Source organism: Aegilops tauschii, chromosome 4 (assembly GCF_002575655.3).
Source record: "Aegilops tauschii subsp. strangulata cultivar AL8/78 chromosome 4, Aet v6.0, whole genome shotgun sequence".
Lineage (NCBI taxonomy): Eukaryota > Viridiplantae > Streptophyta > Magnoliopsida > Poales > Poaceae > Aegilops > Aegilops tauschii.
Window position 1 is genome coordinate 341,244,106 of NC_053038.3, and position 14,341 is coordinate 341,258,446.

At 45.2% G+C, this 14,341-nt stretch overlaps 3 protein-coding genes and 1 non-coding gene across 6 annotated transcripts; all 4 read right to left on the reverse strand.

The window, feature by feature from the left end:
- Window positions 1-878: 878 nt before the first annotated feature.
- LOC109785438 (uncharacterized) lies at window positions 879-2,486 on the reverse strand. The gene has a single exon (XM_045227869.2). It carries the CDS (start codon window positions 2,171-2,173, stop codon window positions 992-994), a length of 1,182 nt encoding a protein of 393 aa, XP_045083804.1. The 5' UTR covers window positions 2,174-2,486; the 3' UTR covers window positions 879-991.
- Window positions 2,487-2,775: 289 nt separating this feature from the next.
- On the reverse strand, window positions 2,776-2,846 carry TRNAG-GCC (transfer RNA glycine (anticodon GCC)). Its single transcript has one exon. It is a non-coding gene; the product is annotated as a tRNA-Gly (tRNA).
- A 160-nt stretch (window positions 2,847-3,006) lies between these two features.
- On the reverse strand, window positions 3,007-6,596 carry LOC109785442 (uncharacterized). Its single transcript, XM_020344050.4, has 2 exons — window positions 5,411-6,596; window positions 3,007-3,562 (listed from the first exon to the last, which is right to left on the reverse strand). The coding sequence occupies exons 1-2, from the start codon at window positions 6,389-6,391 to the stop codon at window positions 3,359-3,361; spliced, it is 1,185 nt and encodes a 394-aa protein (XP_020199639.1). The 5' UTR covers window positions 6,392-6,596; the 3' UTR covers window positions 3,007-3,358.
- Window positions 6,597-7,963: 1,367 nt separating this feature from the next.
- On the reverse strand, window positions 7,964-13,788 carry LOC109785441 (uncharacterized). 3 transcript variants are annotated; one of them, XR_002238110.4, is made up of 12 exons: window positions 13,428-13,788; window positions 12,731-12,773; window positions 12,489-12,542; window positions 11,779-11,842; window positions 11,426-11,482; window positions 11,247-11,341; window positions 11,111-11,149; window positions 10,903-10,991; window positions 10,679-10,757; window positions 9,471-9,518; window positions 8,791-9,024; window positions 7,964-8,126 (listed from the first exon to the last, which is right to left on the reverse strand). XR_002238110.4 is itself a non-coding variant. In XM_020344049.4 (11 exons), exons 1-11 carry the CDS (start codon window positions 13,613-13,615, stop codon window positions 8,944-8,946), a joined length of 837 nt encoding a protein of 278 aa, XP_020199638.1. In that variant the 5' UTR covers window positions 13,616-13,788; the 3' UTR covers window positions 8,483-8,943. The 3 variants fall into 3 exon arrangements, 1 of the variants encoding a protein (XP_020199638.1); XR_002238109.4 differs by having other exon boundaries at window positions 7,964-8,258; XM_020344049.4 differs by lacking the exon at window positions 7,964-8,126 and having other exon boundaries at window positions 8,483-9,024.
- Window positions 13,789-14,341: the final 553 nt, after the last annotated feature.

Consider the following 14,341-nt stretch of genomic DNA (forward strand, 5'->3'; position numbering starts at 1 on the left):
GCATGAGATATTTCATTTTAAACTTTTTCACATGAGTATGTTACTTGCCACATTTTTATGTATTCGAGAGTTACACTTGATGAACCTATAAACTTGGTCCACTTTTTAGCATAAGAATTAACTTCAAACAACTTTTATACTCATTTTTATTCCTAGATATCTTTTTCTAAATACAAAATATTATCTGCTGCCACATTATCTTTTTAATTATCTTGTCATCGGACTATTAGCAAGACTAGTAAGGTTGACACCCTTGTTGGTATTGTTGGGGCACAAATTTTATTTGTGTTGTAGGACTTATCATTGGTGTAAAAATCTTGTACCTTCATGGATTGATATCTTGGTTTCTCACTGGGAAACAATTACCGCTTGCTACAAACTCTTACACCAAGAGGTTAACTGGTTGTTAGGCTATACACGCAGCAACAAGCAAGACAAACTATCATTGGACTCGTGAAGACCTTCATGGATGGATTACCTTGGTAGTTGAGTGAAAATCTTCTACCTGTTACAAACCCGCTTGAGTGCCCAATAGATATGAGAGCAATAATGCTAGACCTACAAAAGTTTGACCTTCCAAACTAATTGTACCCCCCCCCCCCTCCCCCAATTTTAAGTGGGAGTGGGCCCCTCATCCCTATATTATCAAGCATAATCCTCCACATCAATTTGTATGTAAAGTTTTTAAGTAAACCTTCGTAGATGTAGCATTACTCATATGGGAGTCATGGGTTTGCAACATCTCATACCATAATGGCATAATAGGTCGTGGAGTTGGTGAAGCATTGCTCAAATCATGTTGTAATAAATAGGTACAAAAATCTTAATTTACATACAAATACAAATAATTCTCCAACAAAAGGAGGCAGAAAATGTGACGAGCAGCAAAATCCTTAATACTTACCCCTAGCATCTCACAATTTTATTTACCTAGCTATGACACAATACTAACTGAAGATTCTGTGACGGGTGTACAGTCTGCTGTGATGTCTCACGCCTGCTTCCCCCTGACCTTGTTGAGATGCACAAAGTCAAAGGCCACCACGACGGTCCTGTCCATCCTCTTGACGACGAACCTCTCCACCAGCACCGACCGGCCGGCCACCTTCTCGGCCTCCTCCTCCTCGTCGACCCACCCGCCCCTGTACTCCTCCCACCGCAGCCTCTCCCACACGCTCGCGCACACCCCCACGCTCTGCCCGGCCGCGGCTCTGAACCACACGTACCCGTCACCGTGCCGCGAGGCGCCGCTGGACACCTCCTGCCTCGCCTCCAGGCTCCCGCCGATGAGCACCTTGCTGCTGTACAGCTTAGAGCCGTTATCTGTCTGCTGGACTGGCTCCCAGCGCTGCTCGAGCGCCACCTCGTAGAAGGCGGCGCGGTCCATCTGCTCCGACGGGGACACGCCGTCTTCTTTGATGAGATAGAACGGGCAGTACCATTTTCCCACAGCCGTCGACACCGCTGTCGCCGCGGGGGAGGCGACGAGGAGGCTCGCGTCGGCGAGCTGGCGCGACCGGAGCGCCACGTTGAGGCCCGGCGCGTCGCCGAGGTCGAGGCGGTTCTTGGTGGGCTTGGAGGCGTACACGCGCCAGTACTTCTTGCGGTAGAGGTAGTTGGGGAAGCCGTCGGCGGCGACGGCCTTGGCCGTGAACCGGCCGCGGCGGCGCTGGACGATCTCGATCTGCTGGTAGAGGTCGGCGGGGTCGAACGGCTGCGGCTTGACGTCGTTGATGCAGCGGCAGAAGCAGCACGGGGTCATGTCCTCCTCGCGGGAGCAGGTCCGGACGAGCCCCTTGCGCTTGCCCGAGGCGACGACGGCGTAGTAGCGGTTGGAGGCGACGGGCTGGTCGGGGACGGGCACGAAGATGACGGAGTCGGTGTAGGTGGTGCTGCTCTGCCCGTGGTGCTCCGTGTAGCGGAGCGTCAGCACGCGGTTCTGCGGGAACGGGAGGTCGCGCACGCGCGTCCCGCCGCACTGCCCCCAGCAGCACGTCTCGTCGTCGCCCCCGTCGTCGTCGCCCTTCACGACGAGGTAGCCTGAGTTTCGGCCGTCCGGCGGCGGCCGGGAAGCCGCCTCCGGGTGGCTCATGAAGAGAGAGAGCGGCTTGGTCGCGTACATGGCTCCTTGATTGTCTGATTCCTGTGTGTGTCTTCCAAGTTTAATTTGCATATATACTACAAGTACGGGTGCGGCACTGAAACTATATGAAAATATGTTTGTGATCTGATCTTATCGTGTGATTAGTAAAAGGGAGTTAGACAAGAAAGTCTGGACGACCGTGAGTTGTTCACTGGACCAAGGAAACGCGTCGTTTGACGCGATTAGTTGCCGCTAGCGCACGTAGTACCTCGTCTGTTGGACGTATTGCAACATTCAGAGTTTCACAAAATATAAGCTTCGTCCAAGAAATTACCTCTGTTTGACCACTGGAATCTCCGAGGAGTTTCTTGTTTTGCCGGGAACAAGGTACGGCTTAACCTGCTCCGCCACGATCACCGCACTCTTTGCAGGAACATGCATATACATTTCGATAATCCAATCCCATGTGGATATGAGCTGGTACTCGTTGACTTTTATTTCCTGAAATTTCCATTAAACCAAGAGATTGTGGCAAGATCACACATTACAGTGATGACCATCTGAACAAATAAACAGAAAAATACAACGAGCACATGACGTAAAAACAGAAAAATGGACTGCTAAACACAAACCAAAGCTGATTTGGGCATCGCCGTCCACAGGAGAATGATAGAAAACGAAAGAAAAAAAATTGCACCAGCCGGGAATCGAACCCGGGTCTGTACCGTGGCAGGGTACTATTCTACCACTAGACCACTGGTGCTCGGATGAGAGAAATGCTCAACAAACATATACTACATCTCGTTATACTACATCTCGTTCCAGACCTTTGCACCCAGCCTTTGGCTTGCTGGACATAATATATTCAGGCACACATCAGGGTTCTTCACAGCATATGGTGACGGGAACAAAAGAAGCGGAAATTGTAACAGAACCAAAATCTCATTCCACTTTATCAAGAATCTGACACAAAGAAGGCCATACAGTATGATAAATGAACGTCAAAAACTATGGCAAAATTATTCTGGTACTAATTTGCTATCCCGGCCACGGGCTGGAAAAATGATACATATAACTCAGCCAAAAAGAAAAGAAATACAACGTACAGACAGATCATCGTTAGACAAATTTCGATGCACGGCGCAACATCCAAATGGATCCTCTGCTGCACACAACTGTATCTAGGCTCTGCCTCTTTCATCAGCCGAGGACACGCCACAGCGAGGAAGCACTTGGCTTCCAGAAAAACACAATCACTTCCAAGAAATGCTCCAACTATTTTCTCCTTTTCTCATTAAATCTTTCAAAGAACGACTTCGAGGCTTCGTATGTGGACCAGCAGATGGCAGCTGCTGGTGCGTGGAACAGCATTCTCGGCTTCCATCCCCTCATGAGCCCAACGTATCCATCGCGCTTTATAATCGTTCTAAACACATCTCCTATAGAGCTACTAGCAAAGCGTTCACAGCCGCATACACCCTGACCACACACAAAAAAGAGAACACTGTTATTACCTTGAAAGTGAAAAACAGGTGGATGACATTCATGTAAACACAAAAATGAACAAGTTATCCAAAGTTGAAAATGTGCGAGGACTATAGAAAGATGATAACATGCACAGCTTATGGGACCATGATATAAGCAACTGTTAGCTAGACCACACATAAGAAGGGTTTGACGGCCCTATTTAGTTAGTTACAGGTAACAACACTAACTGGCAAATATAGTTAAGAAAGTATATGCAACTTGATCTTTAATCCATGTTATTGTATGGTTGTACCAAATGGCCTACACTATACAAGTCGATCACTGAACAACACATGCAACACACACCAGATTTCACGGTAGCCAATTACTCTATAGGTTTTAGGGAATATTTCAAGGTGGCCATAACTTGAATTTTCCCTTATCATCTATTTGTGTGTGTTTCTCTCTGTTGCGTGTTGGCTGACAGAATCCGTGTAGAACGGCGAGGTTCACATTTAGTAACAAAGGGACCCATAGATGGACACATAGAAAGGAAATATACAAGCCCTTTTGCCTAAAGACCAAGAGATTGCTGACAACCTCCATGTTGTGTATGTAGCACATAAGAAAAACATGTTTCTCAATTAACTGAGCTAGGGATAGTCACGACTCATCATAAGATTAATAAAGGTAAAAGTTCAATGAGCTGACCTACCAGTGATGGATCGATAATGACAACGGATCTACAAGCCACATAAGTACGCATAAGACAATCGGTGTGTCATGTCAAACAGAAGTACTATAAATGATAGTGAGGAGCTGAGGATATTGAGATGTTATTAGCACTAATGTTCCAAGTTACAACTACAATATCAGTAATGTGATAACCAATCATTTGTAACTTCTCATCAACATTTCCATCAAAACCTTGTAAGGTCAGCTGTTGGCTGTTGATGTCATTTCAACCAGGGTAAGGCGGACTAAAACTTACACCTTGAGTTTTATAGTAATTTTTTTATTTTTCCTAGCTGAAAGCGCCACGACAAGATTAATGTTCCATAGGTGGAAAGACTGCAGCTTCAGAAGAGACCCTAGTTTAGCATATCCATATCTAACTGGTTAGTAAGCACTTAGCGCGACCAAAAAGATGCTCCTTGTATCACTAGCTCTTCAACATTAATGGTACAGAGCACGCTATAAGGCATCGATCAGCAATAAGTCACTAACAGATCAAAGAGCCACTGGAAAGTATAAATTTTAACTGTAAAAAGTCATTCCAAGAATCTTGGAGGTGAACAGAAACACCACCACAGGCAGCACAAATCAACTCAGAACAGCTCCAAGATATAGGGTAAGGTGGCATAAAACTCACACCTTGAGTCTATACTAATTTGTTTCGATTTTTCCTAGCAGAAAGCGCAACTACACAATTAATGTTCCATAGGTGAAAAGACTGCAACTTTAGAAGAGGCCCAAGTTTAGCATAGCTATATCTAACTGGCCAGTAAGCACTTAGCGCGACCGCAATGATGCTCCTTGTATCACTAGCTCTTCAACATTAATGGTACAGAGCACCCTTAAGGACAGCGATCACCGATAAGTCACTAACAGATCAAAGGGCCACTGGAAAATATAAATTTTAACTGTAAAAAGTCATTCCAAGAATCTTGGAGGTGAACAGAAACAACGGCACAGGCCTAAAATCTCTCCATTTGCTGAGCAAGACAAATTAGCTCAGACCAGCTCCAGTGATATATACTCCCTTTAAGTTAGTACAAAGTTGAGTCATCTATTTTGGAACGGAGGGAGTACTAGACGTCATTAAAGGCCACGGCCAAACCAAACGTGTAAGATCCTCACCTGGCACTGCAGCTGCGTCTTGACAACGTCGAGTGGTGTGGTCAACGCGGCTGCTAGAGCACCGGCGGCAGCACCTGCAGTGGCGTGCACGGCAAGCGACTCCTCGTCAGCTGCCATGTCTCCGAGCACACGCTTGGCCGCCTCGTAGGTGGAGAAGTGGACGGCGGTGTAGGGCGCGTTCATAAGCACCGTGGTCCGGTACGACACGAAGAAGGCCCTGAGGCCCTCGTCGCGGAACACGGTGCGGACGCAGTGCGCGACGCCGGTGTAGGGGCTGCTCGTGAGCTGCAGCCGCTGCTTGACGGTGTCCATCGGGGTGAAGACCGCATCGCTGGCGATGGTGGCGAGCACCCCCGAGGAGGCGTGCGCCGCGGGGTTGTTGGGGCCGAACCGGTCCGAGAGGCGCGACTTGGCGAACTCGTAGACGGAGAAGTAGACGGCGTGGGCGGGGCCGGCACCGAGGGCCATGGCGGGGAGGCCGCGGTAGAGCGCGAGCGCGCCGCCCTCCCCGGCGACGGCGGCCCGCAGCGCGGCCCCCAGCGAGAGGGTCGGGCGGCAGGGCGGCGAGGCGGCCTGCATGTGCGTCTTGAGGGTGTCGACCGGGAACATGGCCGTGTGCTCGACGACGCCGGCGACGGAGCCGGCGAGCATGTACTGCCAGAAGCGCAGACCGTCGTGGGTCGCGGCGGCGGCCGGCCCCGCGACGCCCAGGGCCGGCTTGGGCGGGTCCTGGGCCGGCCCCTCGGCGGCGGCGGCGGCGGGGAGGAGCCTGTCGGGGGTGCGGTAGTCGGCGGCCATGGCGAGGGGCGCCGCTAGGGTTAGGGTTTTGAGCGGGAACGGGGCGGGGGAGGGGGCGAGGGTGGAGGAATAATGAAGAGGAGGAGGCGAGATTTGGAGGAGATGTCGCCATTTAGGCGGAGGGGAGGGGGAGGAGGCGTTGGTGGCGCCCCGGTGGTCAAGTCCATCTCCAGGTCCAGGCATCCCTCTTCGGCCTCCTCTCCTCTCTCGCCTCCTGTCGCGGTTTCTTCCCCAAGTTTCTCTCTTCCTCTGCTCGTGCAATGTAAATTCTCTCTCTCTCTTTCAGGTTTCCAAGAGGCAAATTCTGTCTTTTTTGCCTCCTTTCTTTCTTTCTTTCTTGTGGCGTCGTCAATGAACTTCCTTTTAATTCCCTGGTTTTTTTTAATTCCCTGGTTAATTATGCGTCTAGGAGCAAGGAGAGTTGCCTTTTATGTCCAAAAGGGGATATTCTAGAGATCAATCTCTGGTCTAATTGGAATTGTACACGTTACGTGGTTGTTTATAGCCCCGATTTCACCTGGGTTATCCATCTTCTCTAGTGGAAGTTGAATTGTCCGGCTGTCAACATGACACTGAATCTGTGACGTAACTGTCCGAGCTCCAAATTAAAGTTCGGATTGTGCTTGGAAGGAAAAGAGTTTGGGCCTAGGAAGACAAGTCCAACATGAGGATCTGCAGGTCAAAGAGCACAAAATGAGCTTGTCTATGTGCCAGGTGGCTCATTTTTTGTTAATGGATCGGACTTGAGAAGGGCGGACAAAATTATGCAGGGGCTATAAATCTGCTGTTCGGGATCGTTTGATCTTATAGAAAACACAAATCAGAGTGACGCGGTGGCCAGGGTAGCAACTTTTTCATATAAAAATTTATGAGCAACTTGCTTGCATACTTTGATACGATCGTACACACAACCCAGATCCACTTCTGTTTTATTTATTTGCTGGGTCGCAAGAGAAGATACAGTTGTCTGTAGTTCACGCAATAGTCTTTCTCCCCAAACAAAGAGTACAAGAAAAAACCGCAAAAAGAAGAAGAAAATGTCAGCTCCTATACTTCCGGAACACAGGAAGCATATACGTAGTTCCCAGTTCGAGTCCGTGACTCCTCTGCCATCCTCATAATTCGTCCAGTCTACAGCATCATGAACAGAATATTCGGCAGCACAAACTGTTTTCATCGAAAGCTGCTTGGTTTGATGATCCAAACGTCAACACATATCAGTATCTTTGTGGCAGCAGTGGCAATACATAAATTCAGATCAACAACATCGCAGATGGCATTAGATCGGTCCTTTCAAAAATGAAGCCTCCAATACCCACAAGGCCTTGAGTCCGCAGAATTTGATTTGCCAAGGACAAAAGCAGCACAGAACAGACAAGAGAACGCCAAGTGATCATGGAAATTTCATGAATCCGTAAAAGGGGAATCTGTTAAATTGTAACCAAACCACTAGTCATCTGCGCCAGAGCCCAGGAACAGCACGTGGCACAATTGCGCAACTGCAGCTTAGAAACTATCCTGTGGCACGTTCATATTCTGAAAATGACAAATGCATAAAGATCCCACTAGTAGAGTATAAACAAGCATCTTTATCTGTACAAAAGAAAATGAAAGCTCCAGCTTCAAAACACAGCCAGGAAAATGATTCCCTCTTGTGCCGGCTCACGGAAAATAGTTGCATCACTTTCTGGGCTAAAAGAATGGCAAGGAAGGGAGCAAATTACCATGCTTCCCTATGATAATAGGTTCCTCTACTCGTAATAACGTCACATCACATTACTTCACCATGTCCACTCCTCCTGATTCATATTATCTGCCAAAAGCTGTGGCCAGTACCAGAAGTCCTGTGGCTTCCACACCTTATAATAGAAGTAAATAAGCAGACACTGAATGTCTAAATCTTGTTTTTTCGCTTGCCCTGCGCCGAGCACAAGCATCATGTTGTCTACAGTACTCACAAACTATGATGCAGAAACATCAGAATTCTACAAGTTCCTTTAAACAGGACAATCGTATGATGCAGATCATAGAATCAACTTCATTCTTTGGCCTGTGTGATCAGACAACATCAATCACAACTGTTGTTACATGCCAGCCGACTTCACAGTTTCATAAGGATGAAAATCAGGATATATAGCTGATCACATTTGATCTGGGTATTACTTGCATGGTGACATATAGAATTTTTATAGTAATCACATCCAAATTTCAGTTCCAATTACATAATTTGCTGTTAAATTTATAGCAGGAAGAACAATTTGAAGAAAATACCAATTTTGAAAAAAGAATCCTTAATTCAAGGGCCTCAAAAACTGAATGAGAGGAAGGCCATTATAGTCATAAACACTTGGCATTGAACCAAATCTGAATATTCCATATTTCCATGTGAATAAATAGCCGAGCATCAACTATTGTAAGGACCCCCTGCCCAAAAATGGAAGAGAGAAAGATAGCACTGCAGGTAGTGTAAGGACCTACTGGGCTTAATTATGATCACTGGGTCACTTATCTCCATTACTAGCTCATTCAGATACTCAACCACTAATATACATGGACAAAGATACATGATTCATTGATGGTACCTGGCATATGGGCAGAGATCAAAGGTTTTGCTTTCACCCCAATCCACATATGCTTGTTCACTGTATTTTTTTTCGAGAAGGAGGAATACCCCCGGCCTCTGCAAGCTTGTTCACTGTATGACTGCCAATACTGGTATTGGATTTTTCTACTTCTCAGTGGTTTACAGTGGTGTATGGTCCTCTAGTGTCTCTGCTCTGACTTCTTGGGTTTCTTCTTGAACGAACAAACATGCTCTGGACAGATAACATACCATAAGATTATATTTGATGCTATCATCCTATCACAGTGACCGTTAAAAAAGAACATCCGATCACAGTGACCATTCAAAAAAAAAACATCTTATCACAGTAATAACTCTGAAGCTTTTCAATGGGGGAGATTATGTAAACTGTACAAACACCATTTTCCCTTTCAGAGAAAGCAAGATTGTGGCTTATACTGGGAATGACAGATAATTAAACAATTTAAAATAATGCAGACGTATGTCAGATACGGAGTACTTGTTAGCAATGAAACTTGTTTCCATGCATCAGTAACTGCATACTATCCCCACCTTGAAATGATCTAAACTATGTATCATTAATTCTGGTTTGTCTGGAGATAAACAGTAGTACAGATCAAAAGAATCACACATACACATCAGCATGTTCTATTAGAATAGAAATTTATTTGACCTTACCTTAATTCTCTGTGGCAAACTGATCCAAAATTCCAGGTTCGGAATGGCCTAGAATACATCAAGTAAGACAGGAATGTGGCTTAAGAGCATTAAAATGGTTAATAAATTGCAATACATGACAACAATCCGTAAATTGTTATGGTTCACATAGAGAAACAGTTCACATATCATCGCAAAGTTATCTTTTGATGCTATGGTGTAATTTCACAGGACACACTATGAGTCAGTTATCTTTTGATATGGATTTGATGCAGTCTCTTTATACATATTTTTATGACATCAACTTTCTTAGTTCATTGTACTGTGGTAACTGTTTCTTATGTAATTCTTCAGAGATCCAGAAAAATAAGAGAAATGTATTACTCCTAACAGCAGGACTAACTTTTAAAATTTCATTTTTCTGGGCAAACCATTCAAAAATTTACACTTGTAAGTAGTTTCACAAAACAACACTTATTTTTTCGTCTAAGGATGTCAATGGAAGTGACAGGTGTGACCACCCGTCAGCATCATAACTTGAAATGCCCATTACGAAGTTGCATCGTCCCTGTATACAGTTGTGTGGTTTCTTGACATTGATAGAAAGAAGTGTAATTCTGTGAATATGTTTCTTCAAATTTTAGTTCTTCGAAATATCAAGGAAAATTGTACTCCCTCTGTCCCAAAATAAGTGTCTCAACTTTAGTACAAAGTTGTACTAAAGTTAGTACAAAGTTGAGATACTTATTTTGGGACGGAGGGAGTATTTTTTTACTCCACCAAAAGCTAAAATGATTGAAACTGAGATTTCCATATGAAACCATATTTTCAGTACTGCAAAGTATCTTTCGAATATCTGAAATTAAGCTACTCCCTAAAAGAAACGACCTAAACTTTTGATCTCCCAACCTGAGTTTGCATTACCCATTTGAAGTTATTTTGATCTCTCAAGTCTCGACATTTGGCTCAGGTACAATTTTAGATATATTTTGGTATCTCAACTCTGGGAATAGTTCCGACTCAATTTTCTTTGTCCAAGACAAGTAGAGCTTCACAAAATTGGACAGAAAATTTGCTGAACCCGTCAACAAAGCTGAGAGACTGAAAATACCCTCAAAAGGTTCAGAGTTTAAACTACACGACAACAACTGAGCAGAGTTTAGCATGACATGGATGTGGTATTTATTCCATAAAACAAGACCAACTACTTTGTGCAAGACTAGCTTTACCTCTACAGAATGAATGCCGAGGAAATAATATCTATAGATTGCACCAATCAGAATGTACCCTCCAAGAAGGCACAAAATTCTGCAAAACAGTTAAATATTAGTCAAGCCAGACCTCAATATGCAGTGAGAAACTTTGCTGGCAGTGGGCGATCATGAGGATTGTTGATCAATGGTCTGGCAACTATGTGAAGTTTAGTAACTAAATGCAACTCAACATAACATACGTTATGAACGAAGTGCCTAACCATCCCCAGCCATTTCCAGCATCAGACACTGATCTTGCACACCCAGAAGGGTGTCTAAGTATCGTAACCTGTGAGGTAACATTTTATTAATGCCTTGCAAGAAATCTGCTATATTCCCAACAAAAAGAAAAAAGAAAAAGAAATCTGCTATGTCAGAAGTACTGCGACAGAAAAATAGCGCACTCACGTAATCACAACTTCCAGATTGGGTAAATTTATCTGGTAGCTGCAAAAGAAAAGGGGGGAGAAAGCAGCACAAAATAAGAATGCAACAGTGACAGAGGAAAGAACAAAGGAAAGTTTAACTGAAAAAATGTACTCACTTGGGCTACAGCTGAATCACAGAAGATGAAAACAGAAATAGAACACTTTGATGAAAACATCTTGAAAATGACACCCTTTTGGGGATTACCGTCATCTGCTTTCCCCTCAGCAAAAACAAACAACTAGGTAAGCTTCACATAGCAAGGATATTTGGGAACGATGCATACATGATTCTTACCTATTAGAGATATATGGGATCCAGATGCCCTTCCAATGGTTGTACAAACATCATACCCTGCAGAAAGAAAAATGTAGACTCCAAGCACTAAGTCACTAATACCAGTAGCCAGAAAGAAATACTGCGATTTAATTTTAAACAAAAATAATTAACATCATTAGAAAATGCAGTGGGAACTACTTAATAATGATTGCAACTTAAGGAGTTTTAAAGGAAGCTTATTATCACCAGAAATGCATACTGAAAAGTACTTAATTGATCGACCACTTCACCAGTGCCATTCTTGGTGCACTTTGTAAGGTACAAGAAGAAAAAGCTGGCAAAAATATATCCAACCAGGGGAACAAACCTACCTCCAATGTTATTTGACGCAAGTGCGCTGCATTGGGTGCCACACCGCAATGGACCACCACAGTCCTAATTTGGTAAAGAAATAGTTAAGACGGAAAAACAAAGCAAACAAAATATGTACCCAGATGCAGGTATAGACAAATCCAACATTAGCAAAATAAACTATGATGCAGTTGGGCTTCTGCTTGATATAAATATAATGGTTTTTGGTTGTCTCTGTTATGTATACAGATCAGCACACTGATGTTACTAGTTCTCAAGACTGTCACAGTAGGTTTTCTTTGGTGACGTACTGGCGATTCAAACCATTATCGCTACTCCTACCACTGCTACTGATATAACACCTTGTTTCTGTTTCCTTTTTTTGTAATAGAAAATAAGAAGACCCAGTTTGAAAAACAAAAAGGTAACATTATAATAGGGTGATTACAAATTTCAGGATGACCTGATCATTTCTGCACTAGTACATGTGATTTGCCAAGAGAATGGAAACGGGGGCTATACTCTTAGGAAGTGTTTCTTGTATTTGTAAAATAAGTGAGATACTCAAGAAAGGCTGAGCCGCTGAGGTATACGCAACATAAGACCAGATGAAAGAACAATAAACAGATGCACTAGCCTGCAGCATCCAAGTAAATAGCATAAACAGACAAGCTAACCGATAAAAGGAAGGTTTCTAATTAAATTATGGGATGATTCATCAGTAGAGTACCTCACAGTGAAGACAGACAGGTGGGTCAAAGTTGAATATCATCTGATCGCAGAGCTGCAAACAATAACAAATGGTGAAGCAGGACACAGAAACCTCTAGGTTATATTATACGCAGAGATTTCAAAGTCCATATTGCAGTTTTTATCCACACCTAGTTGTGGTTGTAGTGTATAGATATCTTAAATGTAGCAACTACATATGCAAAAACAATCACACAAAAGGAGTGTCCTAGCGAAACAAACCTGGAACCAGATGACTGAATCGTTCATGGCCACTTTGTAAAACCTGAAACACAAGATGCTCATTGTTATGGGACAGAGTGGAACTTCGATAGCGATCAGAACACGTGACAGTAAACATACAGGCAATCTGTAAGCTGCATGCTCCGAAATACCAAGTCCTTCGCCAATCGCATAAAGAATATTCAATCATGGTTTCAACATTCAAGAAGTGAGCCAAGGAGAGCACCAATGCAACAACTTGCTCTGCTACCAAGGCAGGTTTCATGGAGTACTTATATACTAATCGGTCCATCATGTGAAAGCCAAGAGGTCCCCAGAACTACAAAATTACTGATCTCCGAATGCCGATGCCAGCAACTAGCACTGTAGTATACTACACTACTGCTACTGCATTCTCCACTATTCAAGAGACGAAATCACGACTTCACAATTGAGTCGGTGATAGCAAGTAAAAAAAAAACATAACACGAGCATTTCGTCAAACATGAGAAGCGCGTGTCCACTAAGCACGAGGACCCTGAGCGTATCGCACGCATCTCCTGTCAATTGGTTCAGGTTGGTTTGATCTCATGACGCGACTCGCAGTCCCGCTCCCAAACTAGCATATCCATATGCCGATCGAATCTAAGGAGTGGCCAATTTATCAACTATAAGCGGTGCCAACGGGCAGTGCGCAGTTGGTTGGTTGGCAAGTTACCCATCCTCGCTGAGGACGCCGTGGCGGTGGGCCGGCGTCGGCGCCGCGAGGCTGAAGTTGTAGAGCGCGCCACCGCGCTCGACCGAGAGCTCGCAGGAGCCGCCTCCACCTTCCGCGGCGGCGAGGCAGAGCAGGCCGAGGCTCCACGCCGCCGCGAGGAGCTGCTGCTGCGGTCTCGGCGCAGGCATTTGCACCGGCGACGCCGAGGAGCGGAGAGCGGCCGGGCGAGGAATCGCCGCCGGCTGCCTCGGGTGCTCCACCGTCTCTTGCACGCTCGCGGAGTCTCAGGGCCGCAGCACGGGCGAGCTTTGGTCGGCTCACGTGGTACGTGTCGCCTTCCGTGTGTCTCTCTCTTGGTCCGGGACGGACCGCGCCGTTGTGGCCTCCGCCTCGGTGCGTCGCGGCCTGCATCCCCCACGTGCTGGCCTCGGGTGCGGTGCAGCGGCTGTTCTTCCCGTGCCGTGCTTGGCATCGCGGGCCCGCTCTGTCAGGTCTGATCAATAAGACTAGCCACAATGGGTAGTAACATGAGCATGTTATTACTCTATGTTACTACCTCTATAGTGAGAAGTAACGTATGTGTAGTAACATGCAACACTTCATTTATTATGCTATAGACTCATCTTGCCTTGATATGTGTGATGTTACAGTAACTAGCTAAGTTACTAGAACTACCTCTCTCTTCATTAACTCATTGCCACATAGACAAATTTGCTGAGTTGGACTTGAAGTTACTGCTAAAGTTACTCCCACTGTGGCTAGTCTAAAACAGTGACATGCTCGGTCGGTGTAAGCAACCGAACGTGTCGAGTTGTTGCTTTTGATTGGTGTGTCACGGTTGTAATCAAGATTTCAGTGGCTCATGAAATTAGAACAACCCTAGCACAATCGTTAAGACGTTCGTTATCGGCATA

Excerpts from the sequence above, each read along its gene's own strand:
- LOC109785438 (XM_045227869.2), bottom strand. The coding sequence starts at position 2,173 with ATGCAAATTAAACTTGGAAGACACACACAGGAATCAGACAATCAAGGA.
- LOC109785442 (XM_020344050.4), bottom strand. The coding sequence starts at position 6,391 with ATGCCTGGACCTGGAGATGGACTTGACCACCGGGGCGCCACCAACGCC. Across the intron at positions 3,563-5,410 it reads AGACGCAGCTGCAGTGCCAG|GGTGTATGCGGCTGTGAACG; the intron begins GTGAGGATCTTA and ends GTGTGTGGTCAG.
- LOC109785441 (XM_020344049.4), bottom strand. The coding sequence starts at position 13,615 with ATGCCTGCGCCGAGACCGCAGCAGCAGCTCCTCGCGGCGGCGTGGAGC. Across the intron at positions 11,150-11,246 it reads GTGATTCAGCTGTAGCCCAA|CTACCAGATAAATTTACCCA; the intron begins GTGAGTACATTT and ends TTTCTTTTGCAG. Across the intron at positions 9,025-9,470 it reads GTTTGCCACAGAGAATTAAG|AGCATGTTTGTTCGTTCAAG; the intron begins GTAAGGTCAAAT and ends TTATCTGTCCAG.